We start from the raw sequence: 18,822 nt of genomic DNA, 5'->3' as shown, positions 1-18,822 counted from the left end.
ACCAGCGGCCAAGGACCTTTTGCTGGCTCTGAGGAAGGAGGTGCTGTGGGAAGAACTTGAGTAACAGGAGTCTGAATAGGTCTCCTGATAACATATTTGTGGTACAGCTCGATAGGGATCTGAGATTGGACAAGGCTGACGTGACCTAGAAAACATTTTTTTTTCCCACAGATATGGAAACTTCATTAGGCTTAGATTCAGCTGTTAGAATAGGTTCCTGGAAATGGCCATAGTAACTTTCTTCTTATATTCCATTGTCAGAATGTAGTTACATGAGGTGACCATCATATTCTCAAGACTGCATTCTGTTCTTAGGAGTTTCAGTTTTTGCCAGGGCCATGGTTTTCATTTGTCATTAATAAAACTTGATTATTTGTGTATAACTCAAAATAATCCGATAGTCTGTTCAATGTGCATAATTTATATAATCCTCTGAAAATTATTCAACACCTACATGTAGCGGACATTGTGAGACATGCTGTGAATAACATGGATAAATACAAGACCTATCTTGGCCACCCTGGAGTATAGGAATGAAAAGAGAGATCAGTGTTGCTAAATAATCACATGTGGTAGAATGATCTGACATAGTGTGAAAGGCCAGAGGAGGTGGTTTTAGATGTGTTATGTGTGCCTTGGCATCTGATGAATTGGGTAAAAAGTGGTAGTTGGGTTATAGGTAGAAGGAGCATCAGTATGGTGGGTAAGACTCTGGTGAGAATGTCAAGAGGAACTTGGAGAGTTGGGAGACCCTATGTTAGTTATGGGTTAGAGAGATCAAGGACAGTGATTAGAAGGCAAAGAACCAGAAAGAATAAAATGAAGCCTAAGAAAGATGGGCATCCATTCTAAGAATCACTCTATAAAGGGAATTTGAGCTCCTTATAAGGCACAGTAAAGACAACAAGTGAGTATGATCTCACTCCAATAGTCAAGCAGGAGAAAAAAAAACAGCCCAAACCAGGATTTATGGCAAAAATTATGCTTTTCTGTATGGATTGAGAGTCCTTTATCATGAAGATGTTTGATCTAGAACTATATAAAGAGTATTCACATGTAGACTAGTTTATGTTCACCATTTTTCTACAATAGGTATTCTTCCTTGGCTGTAGCGTTTTGTATGTTTGATTTGAATGAGACCTGTTATTGTTACTGTACTTGGCATACCGAATACGCCATGGGGAGCTTGCCAGGCTCTTTCATGTGGGCGGGATACTCTCGGTAGCTTGCCGGGCTCTCCAAGACGGAGACCTGAAAGAGACCTGACCCTGAAAGAGCTTCCAATCATTGGGAAAGACGAGTAAGGAGAGGCTGCTAACATCTCAAGGCTGGGACAAATGGAGACATTACTGTTGCCCGCTCGAGCAAATCTATGAATAACGGGAAAACAGTGATAACAGTTATTTGAATGAAGTTTATTTATAATGAGTAAATTAAAGCAATGGAACTTTACAATATAGGCATGAGTGACTGTTGTGAATCATATTTTAAAGTGAATTATAAGAGGAGTAGTTTCTGGAATATTTTTTAAGGGAAAGTTGGTACAGTGGGCAGTATACTTGCCTTGCATGCAGCCAACCTGGGTTCAATCCCAGACAGAACATATAATCCCCAGAATCTCACTAGGAGTATTTCCTGAGCACAAAGCCAGGAGTAAGACCTGAGCACAGCCATGTGTGGCCCAAACCAGCCACCTTCAAATGTAGTCAAGTTAAGAGGAAATTAATAAATACACATGAAGGCCTGGAGTGATAGTACAGCGGGAAGGGTGTTTGCCTTGCACTCAGCTGACTCGGGTTCAATCCCCAAGTCCCATATGGTCTCCCGAGCACCACCAGGCGTAATTCCTAAGTGCAGAGCTAGGAATCACCCCTGTGCATCGCCAGATATGACCCAAAAAAGCAACAAACAAACAAACAAAAAACCCAAACATGAAAAGCAGTGGTCAAATATTACCACTTCAAATTGGTTAAATTTTCCATATCCATTTGAGGAAATAATGGTTTTACTTCTTTATTCTTTTTTTTTTATTGAATCACAACGAATTACAAAGTTCCAAAGCTATTTATGATTGAATTTCAGGCAAACATTGTTCCAAAGAGCCCTTTCACCATTGTCCATTATCCTTCACCCATGTCCTCAGCCTACCTCTGTGCCAAGACACTTTTCCCCTCTCCTGTTTCCTTAGTGTTCCCTTCCCTGATTTATCCCCCAACCCCCACCCCGTTCCTACCCCAATGGCCCAACTGCATACTAAAGACCAGTTTTCCTGCTCTTCAGGGGGAAACAGTTTTGGAGACTGAGATGAACTTTTCTGCTCGTTGTTGGTAATGATGGTTAGTGATGACGGTTCTCTACAGGGAATTTTTGCTTTGAAAGTTGAAGACAAGTCCAGGGAAGGGATATTGGTTTCTCAATGGAGGACAACAGATCAGTGGCTAGGTAAATCACAGGGCACAGATTCTCCACTGACAGCCATTGTTTGTCTCTTCTTTGGAATTAGTCATCTCAGTGGTGTCATCTCCTCTGAATGGTATACCATCACTGTGCAATGGGGTTTTCTTATTGCAGTGAGGATGGAGGAAACAGGAAACCTTATTGATGGTTTCAACGTTGACTTGCATATTTTGTTTATTTTTAAAGTTTAAAAAGATTTTTTTTATATTTTTTTATTAGTTTTTTTTTTAATTAGAGAGTCATCGTGAGGGTACAGTTACAGATCCATACATCTTTGTGCTCATGTTTCCCCCATACAAAGTTCGATAACCCATCCCTTCACCAGTGCCCATTCTCCACCACCAGTAAACCCAACATCCCTGCCCCCCTCCCCAGTTTCGTCTCCCCCCACCCCACCCTGCCACTATGGCAGGGAATTCCCTTTTGTTCTCTCTTTCTGATTAGGTGTTGTGGTTTGCAATAAAGGTGTTGAGTGGCCATTGTGTTCAGTCTCAGATTTTTTTGAGCCTTGAGATGCTGGGGCTTGCGGTGGGGCGGAGAGTGGCACTGTTGGGAGATTTCTAGTGCTGTGGGTCTTGAATCCAGGGCTGGTTCATTCAACTTTCGCTCTCTGCCATTTCAGCTCTTTCCCTACTCACATTGTGTGTGTGTGTGTGTGTGTGTGTGTGTGTGTGTGTGTGTGTGTTAATACATCTTTCATGGATGGCATTTCTCTGGACTCACTTACTTGCGTATTTGACTCTTTCAAATGCTTATTGCAACAAATAATCAGGAATAAAAATTCCTGAATGACATATCTCTTAGGATTTGTGTTCTTTTATCTCATGTGGGTATTTTCCTCAAGTTCTACGTTTTAAGTTAACGTCAGTTTTGAGAGAAATCTTTTATCACTTGGAGGATATAAAAAAGGGTAAATAAAAGGTATAAATGTTAGGTATGGTAGAAATATGAACTTTTCCCTTCATAAATTATCAGTAATCTCAGAGATTTTTGCATGATGTTACCATAAGGCACTTTTAAATATTTTTTCTTGTTTGCTGTAATAAATTAAAATGCTATAGGGATTGAATTCCTTCTCAAATAATAGGCAGACTTGAACTCCTGTTCCCAACAGTTTCTAGGATATTTCCTCATGCGGGAGGTGGACATATCATCAAATAAATGTAGATTTTATTATTTTGATCTATTTAGTCGTTCATAGTCTAGCATGTTCAAGAGGCTGTTAAGTCACATATATTTTTGAAGTTTATGTATTTGAAAGTTCTTGCACTTTTGAACAGTGCTATGTAGAACATAGCAAGATTTCACATTCTCTTATACATTTGTAGTATGTGAAAGGAAGACTTTTCTTCGACATCATTACAGATATGACAGAGAAGGTTGAATCTGTCCTTTTCAAACATGAAATGTACATGTATCCTTTTGGATATTAGCATAAAGGACTAAGCATAAAGAACATAATTTTATTTTTGCATCTAGATGTAGAACTCCTTACAATTTGGCAACATGGAGTTAATTTAGCATGACAATTTTGCTTGAATAATCTGTAACCACACAAATGTCTTAAGTCATATGATAGTGTGAGGCCATTAGGCAAAGCAAACACAAACTGAATCTTAAACTTGAATGTTCTTGCCCTTCAAAATAAGCAGCAGTTTTCTGTTTTTGTGACTGTTACAGTCCTTTAACCCAAGCTATCTTGTCTGATGATAAAACCATAAGTGTATGAAGCTCACACATTTTTCATCTCTTTTATGACCTTATCTTTCATGAGCCGCTTCTGTGAAGGTATCCTAACTATAGGAAGCACCTGGAAAACATATGTGATATCTATTCTCTGATAAGCAGTTGTGAACAAGAAAGTAGATCTGTCACTTCTGAACTGTTCATTGTTAAAAAATACTTTGATGATTTAGCTGATTGCAAAATACATTATAGGGATGACTAACAGTGACAGTAACACTCCTAGTCAAGAAAGTTCAATAGTTATATTGTACACGAATTTCTATAAGAGGTTAATATTGATAGGAACTACTGGATTAAAAGAGCAGGGTTGAGAAAGGCATGGTTTTCTTGCATGGCTGCTTTCAAACACGGCTTCTATTTTGTGCTGAAAAAGTGACTGTCTCAGAAAGTGGTAAATCTTTAATTTCTACAGGCATGTCTAGCTTTCTGTGAAAAGCTGTTTGTTTGTGTTTCTGAAATTATTTTTGCCTGGCAAATAGAGCTAATGCTTTGACCAGCTTGTCAACAATACCTAATATGGGATTTAAAGGTGCTGTTTCATGTGTTGCAAATGCTATATTCCGGCGCATTGCCTGAGTCATTTGTGCAGTGCATTATATTGCTCCTAACACCTTCAATTTCCTTCTTTGGCGGTCTCATTGATTTTGAAAACTAGACTAAGAAAAATGGAAGGGCCTACAAAATATGTATGCTATCTTTTAAAAGAGCAACAAAAGAGTTTAATCTTGTAATGGAAAACCATTAACTCCATAGCTATAATTTTAGAAATATTATAGATTTTGTTACCATTTGACATTTACTCTATTTCATTGTTTCGTGAATTGGTCTCTGGCTATATATAGTGGTTATCCCATTAAGTGTTTGTGCTTGGCCAAAAGTACACTGAAATTTCTATTTAAAAGTCTGTGAATAAAGAATTTAGTGAGTAAATTAATGGTTGTCACTGCATTCCTAGGTCTTTTTTGTAATTATCATTCTGGTATCCTTTTCACTCTTTTTTTTCCTCTTCTTACCCATAAAGCTTTTGAAGCAATATCTTAACCAAATTGTCATTGCTATATTGGCTACTAATTATTCATGCCATTTATAAGCTACTCTAGATTTCCAGTATATAAGAATTAAAAATGGATAGAAATTAAAAAGCAATGGTCAATAAAGTCATTTCCATTCAGCTCAGGTAGCTTCAAGAGTTAGATTAATATCAAAATAACGTTCCATTAATTTTTTTCCATGAGAATAAATATATTAAAAGGAAAGACACAAATCTTTATTGTGGGAAAATTTTTTTCTTAAAAAGTAATTTAGAGTTTTCATATTTGATTAAGCCATTTTCTTTAGCCATTTCACTTTTCATTAATAAAAAGACTAAAAAATGATTTAGGTTAAAAACATTACCATAAAAATGAGAGCTAGTTTTCTGAGATAAACTTAGAAGATTAAGAATGGTCTAAGAGTTGGAAAATGTGTTATATTTTAGTTATTAAATATGAATAATATGACAAAATGAAATAATTTGCAAATATAATGACATTATAGTATATTATAGTAGAAAGACTTAAACCAAGAGAAAATTTTTTTAACTGATCAGCGAATGACCAAGAGAAAATTTTCTAACTGATCAGTGAATGATTAAGCATCATGGTTTTTACTGATTTTCTATGCTCTGAGTTAAATAATCTTTAGGGATACATAATGCTTAATAGAGAAAATTCACTAAACATTTTATTTTAACCTGGAAGCATGAGTTAGCAAGATTTATGTAGGATGAGGGTAAAGCAGCTTTCCAGTTGTGTATTTCTTCCTCTGTGGTTGGACCTTGCAGTAGACTCTGTCTTATTGTAATAGGTCAGTAGTATGCGCTTTGGAGTCATAGTGATGGGTATCAAATTCTTGGTTTTCCTACGTATTATGAGTCTGTCTGGGCATCTTACTCCTCTGCCTCTTGATTGCCTCTTCTGAAATACTCTGTTGCTAAAGCATGGTAGGATGCTAGTGATAGTTATCAAGCCATTGTGAGTGGTGCTCACGAAATGGAACTGTACTTAGTAGCCAGATGTAGTTTGATTATAGAGATTGTGCTTGAAGGGACTATTGATAGCACAGCACATGGGCGTTTGTCTTGCACTGGCCAACCCGGGTTTGATCCCCAGCATTCCATATGGTCTCCCAAGCACTGCTGAATGCATGAGACAGGAGTAAACTATGTGCATCGTCGGTGTGACCCAAAAATATAAAAAATGCTTGATAGAGATTGTGCTTGATTTTAATACCTTATTCATATCAATAATTCAAGTATTTGGCACAAAGCTGACATTAAAATGAATATATGTTCTGATTCTGACCTTTTTTGTTCTTTGCCACCTATGTACGTTTTATAGGACACTCATGTCTGAAAAACAATCTTTTCCATTTTCCTACTTTAGTATAACCTGATTAAATTATCACATGAGGATTTCAAACTCTTGTTTTTCAGAATTTATTTTTATTAATGTATGTTACATATTGACGCAGTTTCATAAATTGCTTAAAATAGTTGCAGTTTCCTTTGAGATTTTAATTGTGTATAATCAACTGTTTTACTATGCTTCCTTAACTAAGTGTTCTGCAATATTTATTTTCAGTAGTTCTAATTATATGTACTTCATAATGAAACAAATTAGAATAAATCATTTCGTGAATCAGTATTATCAATACGAAATATTGCTCCAGATGTTGGTGCAAGGTGAAATCTAATCTCTACAGTTCTGATTTGGTAGTTAAGTGATGTTTAATGAAAGTATTTTATTATCTGAAATTACTAGTTTAATCAACCTCTAATAGACTGAATGATATCATTTTCATTGTGAGTGATTTACAAAATTTCTCTCTGCATCAAATAATCTACTGAGATATATGTCATTTTGTCATTTTCTTTTCCTAATAGATATTGGATGAGAATACTCATGAATAAATTCCATATTGAATGTAGAAAAGGTCTTCATCACTTAACTGCCTTTGAGAAAGTGTATTTCTTGAACTGCTTTTTTAATATCTTCAAATTTTATCTGTATGCTGTTCTGCTATCATTGAAATGCCTTTGCTTTTATCATGGACCAGATCCATTTTGCTGTTGTAATAACTTAATTACTATAATAATTTCATTGAGAATTCTTTGAATAGATCAATCCATTTCTCATTTTTATTTTATTTTTTAATTTGGGGTGGGTTTGGGGTCATACCTGGAGATGCTCAGGAGTTACTCCTGACTCTGTGATCAGGAATTAGTCCAGGAGGTGCGCTAGGGACCATATGGGATGCTGAATATTAAACCCAGGCTGGCTGCATGCAAGGGAAATGCCTTTTCCACTGTACTGTCATTCTCCCAGTTATTTATTTTTAATATGAATAATGGTTTTCTATTATGTAGTCTTGAGTCATGATGCCTATGCCATTCAGCTTCTTTTAAGGCCATACTTCCTGTATTTAAGATGTTTTACATGTGTCTTCCTTCAGAAAGCTGCTCTGATGGCAAGCCTGGTTTAAGTGCCGTGGCTGTGAGCTGTTCCATCATGGGCCTTTTTTTACTAACACTTTCATCACGAGCCTACAAGTAATATAAGAAAAGTAGCCAATTCATTTTGTATGTGCTCAGCACAGAGCTTGTACTCAGAGTAGTATTTTAATCAGTTGGTAAAGAAGAGCTTGCATCAGTTCTGATCAGTGCAGATTAATGTTTATAGACTGAGCTGAATTCTTATAGCTTCTAAATTGATTCTTGTGATTACTCTGCTTTATCCTCATTCATTAGATACTCTTTCCTCCTTTATTTCTCATTATTTTTCCTCTAAACATGCCATTTGCCTAACAAAATATTTCAGAGTAGACTTCCGTCATTTCCCAAAAATGTGAGGGAAGAGTATCTAGGAGATGAGCCAAAGTGATATAACAGAGCAAGTCAGGAAGACAGCAGAGCCGGAAAAGGTATTTCCACCAGAAATTCATCATTCCATGTTGGTTACCCTGTTTGTGTCTTTCGTCGTATCAGCACCCCCACTGAAAACCCCCCAGTGTTGTATGTAGGTAAAACTACAGTTATGTTAGCTTACCCAAGTCAAAATTATGGTTCTAGTCTCTGAATTCCCAGGTTTATATGTTCTCATCTGTAATTACTCTTGGGCCACTTTGATAGTGGGCTTTGACCAGCAGTATCCCCATTGTGCATCTTGTCTATCTCCTTAACTAGGTTATACAGTTTTTAAGATTAAGGCTTTTTGGTTAGTTCCAACCATTGACCATAATGTGTGTGTAGAAGGGGTGGGGGCTGAGGGTAGGTAACATAGGGAAGAGACCAGTATGACAATAATAGCTGGGAATGATCACGCTGGACAAGCTTTGAAGATTAAAAGTAGGTAAAGGAATTTTCTTGATAACCTTTCAGTATCAATATTACAAACCACAATGCCCAAAATGGAGGGGGGGGAGACAGAGACAGAGAAAGTACCTGGCATACTGCCATAGAAGCAGGCAGAGGGTGGGGGTGGGGGGTGATGGGAGGGAACCTAGGGACACTGGTGCTGCTGTACATTGGTGGAGGGATGGGTGCTGGAACACTGTATGACTGAAATCCAATAATGAACAACTTTTTTAGGGTCTACCTCAGTGATTCAATAAAAAAAGTAAAAAAAAAGAATATGACTTTTTTCTTTTATCTTTTTTATCTTCAAAAAGAGGCACTATAAATATTGATGATTGAAGTTTAGATCGTATCTCATTTCACACGAGGAAAGCGTAAATTCAGGGAAATTAATAAGTTGTTTGCCTGGACATTAGGAAGATTCAGTTACTGACGGAATGTAGCACTTAATTTTGTCACTCAGTCTGCCCAGAACTTGACTCTTCCCTGAACTCTTAGATATGTGATTTTTCACAGCATGTTCTTATGCTTGTTTGTTGATGCTTTACTCTGGAATTACAGCTCAGCTGTTTCAGATGTGTATGCTTCGCCCCCTCTCACAGGTGGGACGAGAACAACAGTTGCTTTGGAAGGAATGTAACACTAGCAATTAGGAGACTCATTCAATTTCTGACCTCACAGAAGCTGCTGGTTTGGGTGACTTTTAAGATTCCTCACCACACTATGCCATGACTGACTGTCCTTCTCATTGAGGCTGAAGATCTGCCTAAATTTTCTAGTAATTCCTCGGTCAGGTGACAAGGAGATGCAGATTGCTGATGGATGGGTAGGGTACCAAGAGGTGTCTTGGGGCTGGAGCGATAGCACAGCAGTGGGGCGTTTGCCTTGCACGGGGCCAACCTGAGTTCAATTCCCAGCATCCCATATGGTCCCCCGAGCACCGCCAGGAGTAATTCCTGAGTGTGAGTGCATGAGCCAGGAGTAACTCCTGTGCATTGCTGGGTGTGAACCAAAAAGAAAAAAAAACCCAAGAGGTGTCTTATGTGAAAATAAGTATTATAGTTAGAAGATTATGTTTGTTACTGTCCCCATCTATGGGACAGTTTCCTGATCAGTGAATTCATCTGATTTAGATTATATGATTTCTAATACCCTCTGGTGCTCAAATTCTTTGTTTCAAGATTTATGCCACATCGGAAAGGTGCTTGGAAGAGATAGGTTAGATCTAAAAATGAAAGATTGAAAGGAAATGTGTGCCTCGATATTTGTGTCAGCATTATTCCCAACAGCCAAAACAAGGAGTTATTCTAGATGCTCATATACAGATTACAAAGAGGAAAAAGTAAATAGAAGTGATTAGATGGTCCTAATCAGGAGAGCACTGGCGCCTTAGTGGGGAGCATACACATAGAAGGAGTTCAACCCTTGAACTGCTCTATTGTTCAAACTTCGTGTAAATTGATATAAAAAGTGATAGCTTTGATTTTGTACTCTTCACTGAGGGTAGGGTATATTTGCCTTGCAATAATATTGAGGTAAGCCTTCAGTTGTGCTTTGAAACCCATGCAATTTCAAGGCCACTCTCCTAAATGGAGATTCTGAATAAAGTCTAGTCGCTATGAACAAAAGTGCTGTAAAGGTTGTATTTCCCAATAGATATTGGGTCAGATATATCTGGTGGCACTAAACAAGATTACATCATGCCCCACTCTTGTACTAAATAGCATTGAATCAACTGGAGTGAAAGCTTTAGGGTCCTTACAATGTTTGCGTAGCAATGAGAGTATTTTAATTTCATATCCCTGTGACTTAAAGACTCAACTCTCATTGTTCTTTCTATGATAAGCAATTGGGACTAGAGATTTAGAGTTGAATAGTTGGCCAACATTTAATGGTATTATTTTTATTTTCCCTGATCTATTTTTTTAAAATTATTCCTTACTTTTGGCATTTGATGCTGATTTCCTTTTGTGGCATTGATAAGATGCATATGGTTTTTCAAATCCTCTTCTCTTCCCTCCCCCCTTTTCAGTTGTGATGATGGGGGTCATCCACACACTTAGGGGTGGTGCTGGCTGGTGGTCTTACACTTGGCAGTCATAGCACATCTGCTCCCTAGGGCTCAGGCACATTTTTCTGTGGTGCTGGCCACGGGTTGCACACTTGGTTAACATGCTTAAACACGTGCTGGCTAGGGGTCACACACTCTGGTGATGGTGTTCACACATATTTGGTGGCAGTGCTCACATCCCTGTGGAAGCCAGAATTCCTTGTCAAAGTTTGGCAACCAAGCTATTCCCCAGGCCCAATGGTAAGGTTTGAAAAAAATAATATGTTTATGTAACTTGTCAAAATGCAGCTTTTTTTCAAAGGAAGTGACAAGGAAAATTATCGTAGAAATCAAGACTGGATACATATCATAGAAATAGTACAAATAGTTTGGGGAGAAATACAGTTAGATCAGTGACATTGTCAATGGATTTGGCAAATGGACAATGAATAGAGAATGGACAGGGTTAGAGGAACTGGCAAGGAAGGGCAAGCACCCCATTTCCTGGGTTTGTAGGAGAGAGCAGTCCAGGTTTAAGAGTCACAGGGCATAAGTGAAGTTGTGCTCAAGAATTTCTTCTGGTGTTACTCAGTTGACCATATGTGGTGCTGGAGATTGAACCCAGGCCTGCTCTGTGCAAGGCAAGTGCCCTACTTGCTATACTATTTCTTCAGCTCCTTCTAAAAAACAAGATGTCTACTAATTCTGAAAAGGGGCCGTGTTTTTCCAAATATATCCTAAGATGCCTGCTATAATTATCAGAGATGGTCAGTCACATTTTCTGGAGTGAAAATCATTGCTATTCAGATTATTCTGAAAGGAAGAGATAACAATAATCAAAGGGCTTTCAAACCAAACATGGTATTCAGTGATGTGGGGTTTGTATTTTTTCTTTGTTACCTGCCAAAGCCAAAGTTTCTCTGTTCAGGAAATTTTGAATTCCACACAGCTATGCTAGCTTCCTTCATACTCTCTCTTCACTTTTATTCTCCTTATTAAAAAGTAATATTTTGTTAATTCACATTTAGAAATGTAAAATTTAAATTTTATATAAATATAAAATTTATAGGGTTTAAGTTCAAAATGTGTATGAACATCCCATTAATATCATGATAATAATGTTTTCCTGAACAATTTTTTTTATTTTCTACATTACTTTGGAAAGTTTTAAAAGAATTTTTTTTTTTTTTTGCGTCTTGGGTTACACCTGGCGATGGACAGGAGTTACTCCTTGCTCATGCACTCAGAACTTTCCTGGGGCTGGGGCAATAACCGCTGTGCTATTGCCCCAGCCCCAGGAAAGTTTAAAAATAATTTTAGGTAATTTTTTTTACAATAACCAAAGTCTTTGATAATATTATAGAGGTGATAGCTATGTGTCTAAAGGTTATTGACCATTTTAGAGAAATACTAGATTGGGAGAAATTTAACATTTCAGTCCAATTACATTTAAGAATTAATCACCATGTTTTTAGCATAGATTTTGGCACATTTAAATTATTTCCAGAGTTAATGTAGTACAGGAGATCTGGGGGCCTCCCCGGGTACTTCTTGGCCCGTGAGGCCAATAGTTTAGTGCTGCTGCCGGAGGATGTGGTTCTTCTTGTGTGTCTCTCAGCAGAGCCAGTGACCAGCAGGGTCACCCTGGCAGTTCTCACAGTGCTCCAGCGCTGAACCCAGAGATGCTAATGTTCAGGGGACCATGAGGTGCCAGGGATCAAATTTGGATTGGATACATGCATACATACAGACCTGGAAAATCTTTCTGGCCCCATTCTGATTTTTGATACCACTATTGCTTGTTATGTCTTCTAATTGTTTTGCCATTCAGAAGTAGGTTTATTTCATCTTTTCACAAGTTACGTTAAAGCAGCACACATTTGGTTATCAGTTAAAATAAAGGTGTTCAGAGCCTTACTTTAAGACTTGATTGTCTTGTTACTATTACCCCATCATTGCCCTAATTGTACTTTTGTTCCAAACTTATTGCCTGTTTTCTCTTATTTTGGAGATGAAGACAGGAAACTGTGCAGACTGCCTCTACTTACTCAAGGGCAGCACCTAGATTTGTAGTTTCTTGCATTGTGCACACTTGAATCATTGGTTCATCTCATATGGTAATTATTTAATTACGAAATTTCTATGCCCATTAAAAAAAGAAGCACAGCCAAGTTTTAGGCACCATAAAGTAGGGTTATTGGGGAAGAAAAATCATCACCGTAATTTTAATTCAGCCTGAACAATAAATACTTTTTGCCTATGCCATTGAGTTTTTTTCCTGCTCCCTCTTATATTTTAAAATAAGCAAATTAAGGTTTTCTCTGTCAAAGATACTACAGAAGTTGCATGCCGCTTTTTTTGGTGTTTTTTTATGTTATTATATAAATCAATAACCCCAAATTAAACTTTTATGTAAAGGTTTGTTAATGTTTATAGCAATTCTTTGTATTGAGGGTTCGTGATGATTGTCTGTATTCTAAAACCATAATAGATATACAATCATAGAAGTGTAGAAGTATAATGACAATCTGTGTAGCAAACATGAAATTACATATTCGTTAAGGACGTGCTTATACGGAGATCTCAGTGTCTAAGGGAACAGCTGAATGACTCTTCCTACACTTTGTGTGCTGATGTTTTTTAGGTGATGATGAAGGAGCCCAGGACACAGCTGAATCGGATGGGGACACGCAGCTCGAGAAACCAGCACAGCCCGGAGTTGAGACTGATGACTGGGATGGACCAGGTAAGAGAAAGAATCTAAGTGCATCCATCTTTTCTTCTAATAGGAATCATCTTTACCCCCTTTATATTTGATTAGGTTGAAATCTTGAAATCTCAATTCTTGCAATCTCAACTCTTAAAAATCTCAATTTTTACTTAAGAAAATATTTGTGTGCATGCTGGTCATATGCAAGTTGAAATACCCAATTAGTTAAAGTCTTTTTTTATCTGTTGCTAAGTAGATTATAAAACCAAAAGTATCTTCCTCTGTGTGAAGTCTTTATTTTTCTTTATAGGCATATAAGAATTCTACTCACATTTTTCTTTGGCCAGAAATCTCTATATTTTAGCCACATGAAAATCTGGTGCAATTTCAAATTTATAGGCAAGTAAAAAGAACACCAAGTAAATATTTTCAGTTTATTTATGTTGTAAGTCATACATGGAATCTCAATATGTATTTAGAAGCTTAGAGAATATCAAAAACAGGCCCCCTTTTGAAAGGGTTTTGGCAACTTTTTAAGTTTTGTGAATGAAGACTAAATTTGATTCCAAAGATGCTGACCTTTAATCACTTCAAGGGAAACAAAAGCTGGTGGAAGATTCCCCCAAAAGTCAGTGTGATTTTATGTAAATATATACAGTTCCTAAGAGCTCTGGAAAATAATCTCTATATTGGATGCCAGGTAATTTACAATTGATGGCGTATTTGTAAATGGAGACTATTATGTCATGTGGTTTAAGGATCTAAGTGAGTTTTGAAATAGTTTTTACCATAATTTCCAAAGCAGCAACATTTTTCATTAAGAAAGATCCCTATATTTCAATCACATTTTCACCCTTGCATGACTTTGCAAATTGCTCTCTGCTGTGTATGAAGAAGTGAGAACTTCAGTGGTAATTTTCTGAAACCAGTAGCTGGAAAATATCATGCAAACAAAAATGAAGATACAGTATATCTGATTATTATGATGTTATTTTTAATGTTATTCATGATACACACAAATGTTTGTATTCTGTATACTACAGTATAATGGTGCACAGATTTTGTGTAAAATTGTAATATAGTAAAAGCAGGGTAATACTGCATTTGTAGAGTTTGAAAGAAAAAAGAAGACTTCTGGTATTTTCACCTTGTTGCATAATGCTTCTTTCTTCTCAGTGTGGGAAAAGTTCCTGCAGTCAAAAGAGAGAAAAAAAAAGAGGAAAGAAAACTTTGGAAAATGTTTTATTTGTGATTATGTTTAACTTAAGAGGGTGGATAAACTTTCTTTTGTGTGGTTCTTCATTTTTGGAATTTATGCATATGATTTTTTAAAAACAAGCTTTTATTTTTCAAATTAGATTATATGGTCTTTTGGATATGCATATTTGGAAAGAAATACTTTTTTTTCCCATAGGGTGTACTTGGAAAAGGGGAGCAGCTTTTCCCCTTTGTTTAAGACTCAGATTTTAGGCAAATGGCTAGGAAGGGCAGTACATTACTCAATACATATTTTGCATGCCCAATGCCACACTTTTTGAGGACCATGTTTCCCAAAGTTTCCTAAAATTGCTTTATTAGCTTAAAAGAATGAGAGCCCTATGTTAAAGAGTTAGAATATCATTAAGGGTGATATTTTTCACTTTTTTGAAATATATTTATTTAATGTATCTTATTTGATGAAATTTTTATTTGGGTGATCTTGGTTAAAGTAACTGTGGTGTGTGAATAGTAAGAACTTTGAAGGAAAATGCATGCCTCTAATCATGCTGGCCTCAGAAAATTTTCCTTCCTGTGCTGTAAAATTGTTAACACATTTTTCTTACAAATGTTTACCTAAAAAGGGAAAGGAATTGTCTTTTGATATTCCTTGAATGAGCGAGGATTATTCATGACAAAAGTATTCTAATAAATGTCTAATAAATGTTTTTTAGGGTAGAATGTTCATTAATTTCTTCAATCTGAATAAAGTGTGGGGGTCTTTTTTCACAGTGTTGTAAAAATAGCAAAACTATTAATCTGTTTACTCTATTTCATTCACAAAATAGAGTTGGTCTTTTTAAGTTTTGTTAAGGAGAGAACATTTTCCCAGTAATAGTGAAAGTTATTAAACAATAGAAATTTGTTAGCTCAGAATTCTAAGAGTTTAGGTTAAAATACTGTATTTGTCATTCAATTTCTGTGTGATTTTTGGCAGGTGGCAAAATTTCTTTGTGCCTGTGAACTCATTTGTAAAATGTTGTCACCTCTGTTTTGTAAGAGTTAAATGTTAGCATACACATGGAATGCTGCCGATCATTATTATAGCTTGTTAAGTGTTGAAATTGTACCTTTTAAAAGTGTCAGCCTGTGTTAGTCTAGAACACACACACACATACCTATACACACACACATACACACACAGACACTCGAGGTTAAGTGTTAAGTATCTAGTCTTGAATTTTACTACAAATTATTGTTTAAGACCCAAGGTAGCCAATCAGATATGATTCAAGTTTGCCAAATTTTCAGGTCTTCACATTAAGATCTCATTGTCAATTTATGATATATAATTTTTTTAAAAGACTAAAACACAAGAAAATTATCTAAAGATTTTGAGGCATAGAGCTGACATCATGTAAGATAGATCAGGAGTTTTTCCTATTTTTAAACAGTGATTGAAGACAATTTCATAACCTTTTTTGATGGCTCAACTCAATAATGAATCAACTCCTGTTTGATAGATTCTATTTTTATCACTCCACAGTGCAAAACTTTGTTCCATGTTTCTTATTCAACTACAGGTTGAATTACCCTTAGTAATTGCTCACACTTTTGTTAGCTCTTAATGAATAGCTGAAATCTGAACAATATTCAGGAGAATTATCTTACATTTGCAAACATTTCTATGGTGAAATTCTTTAATGAGTAAATGGTTATGACTTTTGCTTAGTCTTCCAACTCTTGGGACTGGAGATACGGCACAACAGGCTGGGCAGTTGCCAACCATTAAGCCCTACCAGGACCGATCCCTGAGTGCAGATTTAGAAGTGAACCCTGAGCATGACTGGGTGTGGTCATAAACCAAATATATATATATATTTTTTTTCTTCCAACTCTTGTGAATCTTTCAGATGGAGTGGAGAGCTAAATATACAATAAAGATCAGTCCAGTGTTAGCCGTTTCACACATCTTTTTAGATTCCATTGCTGTTTCTCTCTCTTAGTCAATTAATCTGTAACTCCTTTTGCTTGGACCCTATTTTACAGAATACTTGCTATTCAGTTTTCTCTGTCTAGATTGTCTTTCATCCTTTCAATTTCCTGTTTAAGTAATGCCTTTTTTTTGTCACTTTCACATGCACTTCCTTTCACTTGAATTCTTATGCATTTAGTTATCCAATAAATAATAATTGAATGCTAAGTTTGAGAAATATAGAGATAAGCCTAAAAGGTAGTATTTTGCTGTCCAACCTCTCCCTTTGTGAAGCCGTTTCTCTTTTGACCTTCTTTAAATATTCAGGTATTGTATCTAGATCACAGAGGCAATAATCAAATAGGTATACCTGGAACATAGAGAACATTCTAGACTACAGAAGGAAAGACACACTGTTTATTCAGATCTATGTTTGATTTCCCGTGCTGACCTTGACAGTCTTGTGACTCTAGGCATATTAAACAGCCAGAACTTCAGTTTCCTGCATTTATTCTTTAAATTCATTATCTTTGGACCCAAGAGACAATATAGGAGGCAAAGTGCTTGCCTTGCATTTTCACAACTCAGTTCAATCCCATAACCACATATGGTCCCCTGCTAGGAGTGACCCTTGGCAGAGAGCTGGACTAAAACCTGGGCAATTCCAGAAGAAGCCCTAAAAGAACAAATATTTTTATTAAATATTAATGATCATGTAATATAAGTTCCAGTGTGCCACATAATAATTGAATATTTGTATATGTTGCTAAATGCTTCCAATATGTTAAATAATACCCATGGCAGTACATAGTTACAATATTTTTCTTGGCATGATCATATTTTGATTTATTCGCAATTTTCAGACATAGGGTACCATCTTATTATCTACACTCACCATTCTATGCGTTACATGATCATCTTCACTTCTTACACTTGAAAGTTTGTACCTTTTGTCTCCCTTCATTAGTTCTGTTTTCCCCTCTTTACAACTTCTGGCAACCACAATCTATTTGATCTGTGATATTGATTATATGTTTAATTATTAAGATTCATGTGAGAGTACATGCTATCTGTCTTTTTCTGTTTCTTTTCTCTTAGTGTAATGGCCTTAAGTTGAATTTGTGTCATGGGAAGTGGCAAGATTTCATTCTTATCTCTTGTTGAATAGTGTTCCATTGTGTGCATGTATGTGAAGACCTATCTAAATATATTCATATGTATCATGTATTCTTTATTCATAAATGGATGCAATTGTAACTTTCTATTATATACTATAGATGATACTGCAGTAAATATGCAATACATGTGTTTTAGGATGAGTGTTGTATAGGTAAATCCTTAAAAGTGCAGTAGTAGACTCTTATGCTTATCTTACTGTTAATATTTTGAGCAATCTTCATTCCCACACACAGTACACACGGATTTCCTTTTCCTTGCATTTCCTTGCATCTTTGCCACCTTTGTTGTTTCTTGTCATCCTGTAAATTGTCATTCGACTACGTGTTATACATATCTCAGAGTGATTTTGATTTTTACTTCTTTGATAACTAATGATTTTGAGCATCTTTTTTGAGTTCCTATTGGTTTGAGTGTGTCTTCTTTGGGAAACTATTTCTTCAGTTCTTCTGGACCTTAAATTGGACCTTAAATTTTTAGTTATTGGATTTATGTGTTCTTTATATATTTTGGATTTTGATATCAGATATATGTTTTTAAAATATTTTATTGTGCTCAGTGTTGCTTTATAGTACAATGATTATTTTTGTTTTTATCTGATATAGTTCCTACTTCTTTACTTGTTGCCATTGCTTTTCGAGTGAGATCCAAAAACTATCACCAAGATATTCAGGATCTTACCATCTATGTCTTCTTTACATTTTATGTTTTCAGGTCTTATATTCAAGTATTTACTCCATTTTGAGTTGATTTTTCTATGTGGTGTATAATAGTGGTCCAGTTTCATTCTTTTACATGTAGCCCCTTCTTTCACATGTTTTTCTATCAGCAGTTATTGAAGAAACTGTTCATTCCCAATTTTATGTCCATGGCACCTGTGTCATAAGTTCATTGACCACATCTGCATCTGTTTATGTAGGCTCACTGTTCTGTCCAACTGACCTAAGCATGTATCTGCTTCTATATGCTGTATTGGTTGTGAAAGCTTTGTCACAGTCACAGTCTCAGTCATCCCATTGTTCATTGATTTGCTCGAGCGGGCACTAGTAACGTCTCCATTGTGAGACTTGTTACTGTTTTTGGCATTTTGAATATGCCACGGGGAGCGTGCCAGGCTA

General features: G+C 36.2%; 1 protein-coding gene across 2 annotated transcripts in view; it reads left to right on the top strand.

Annotated features, from left to right (window-relative positions):
* Positions 1-18,822, top strand: part of ZFPM2 (zinc finger protein, FOG family member 2) — a 514,333-nt gene that overhangs the window by 115,234 nt on the left and 380,277 nt on the right. For both annotated transcript variants that reach the window (XM_055127716.1, XM_055127715.1), the window contains one exon: positions 13,291-13,392. In XM_055127716.1, coding sequence (XP_054983691.1) covers positions 13,291-13,392 — 102 coding nt within the window. The remainder of the gene's footprint in view (positions 1-13,290; positions 13,393-18,822) is intronic.

This window comes from Sorex araneus, chromosome 2 (assembly GCF_027595985.1).
Source record: "Sorex araneus isolate mSorAra2 chromosome 2, mSorAra2.pri, whole genome shotgun sequence".
In the NCBI taxonomy this organism is placed as follows: domain Eukaryota; kingdom Metazoa; phylum Chordata; class Mammalia; order Eulipotyphla; family Soricidae; genus Sorex; species Sorex araneus.
Note: the sequence above shows the minus strand (reverse complement) of the source record. Positions and strands in the feature narration are given on the sequence as shown.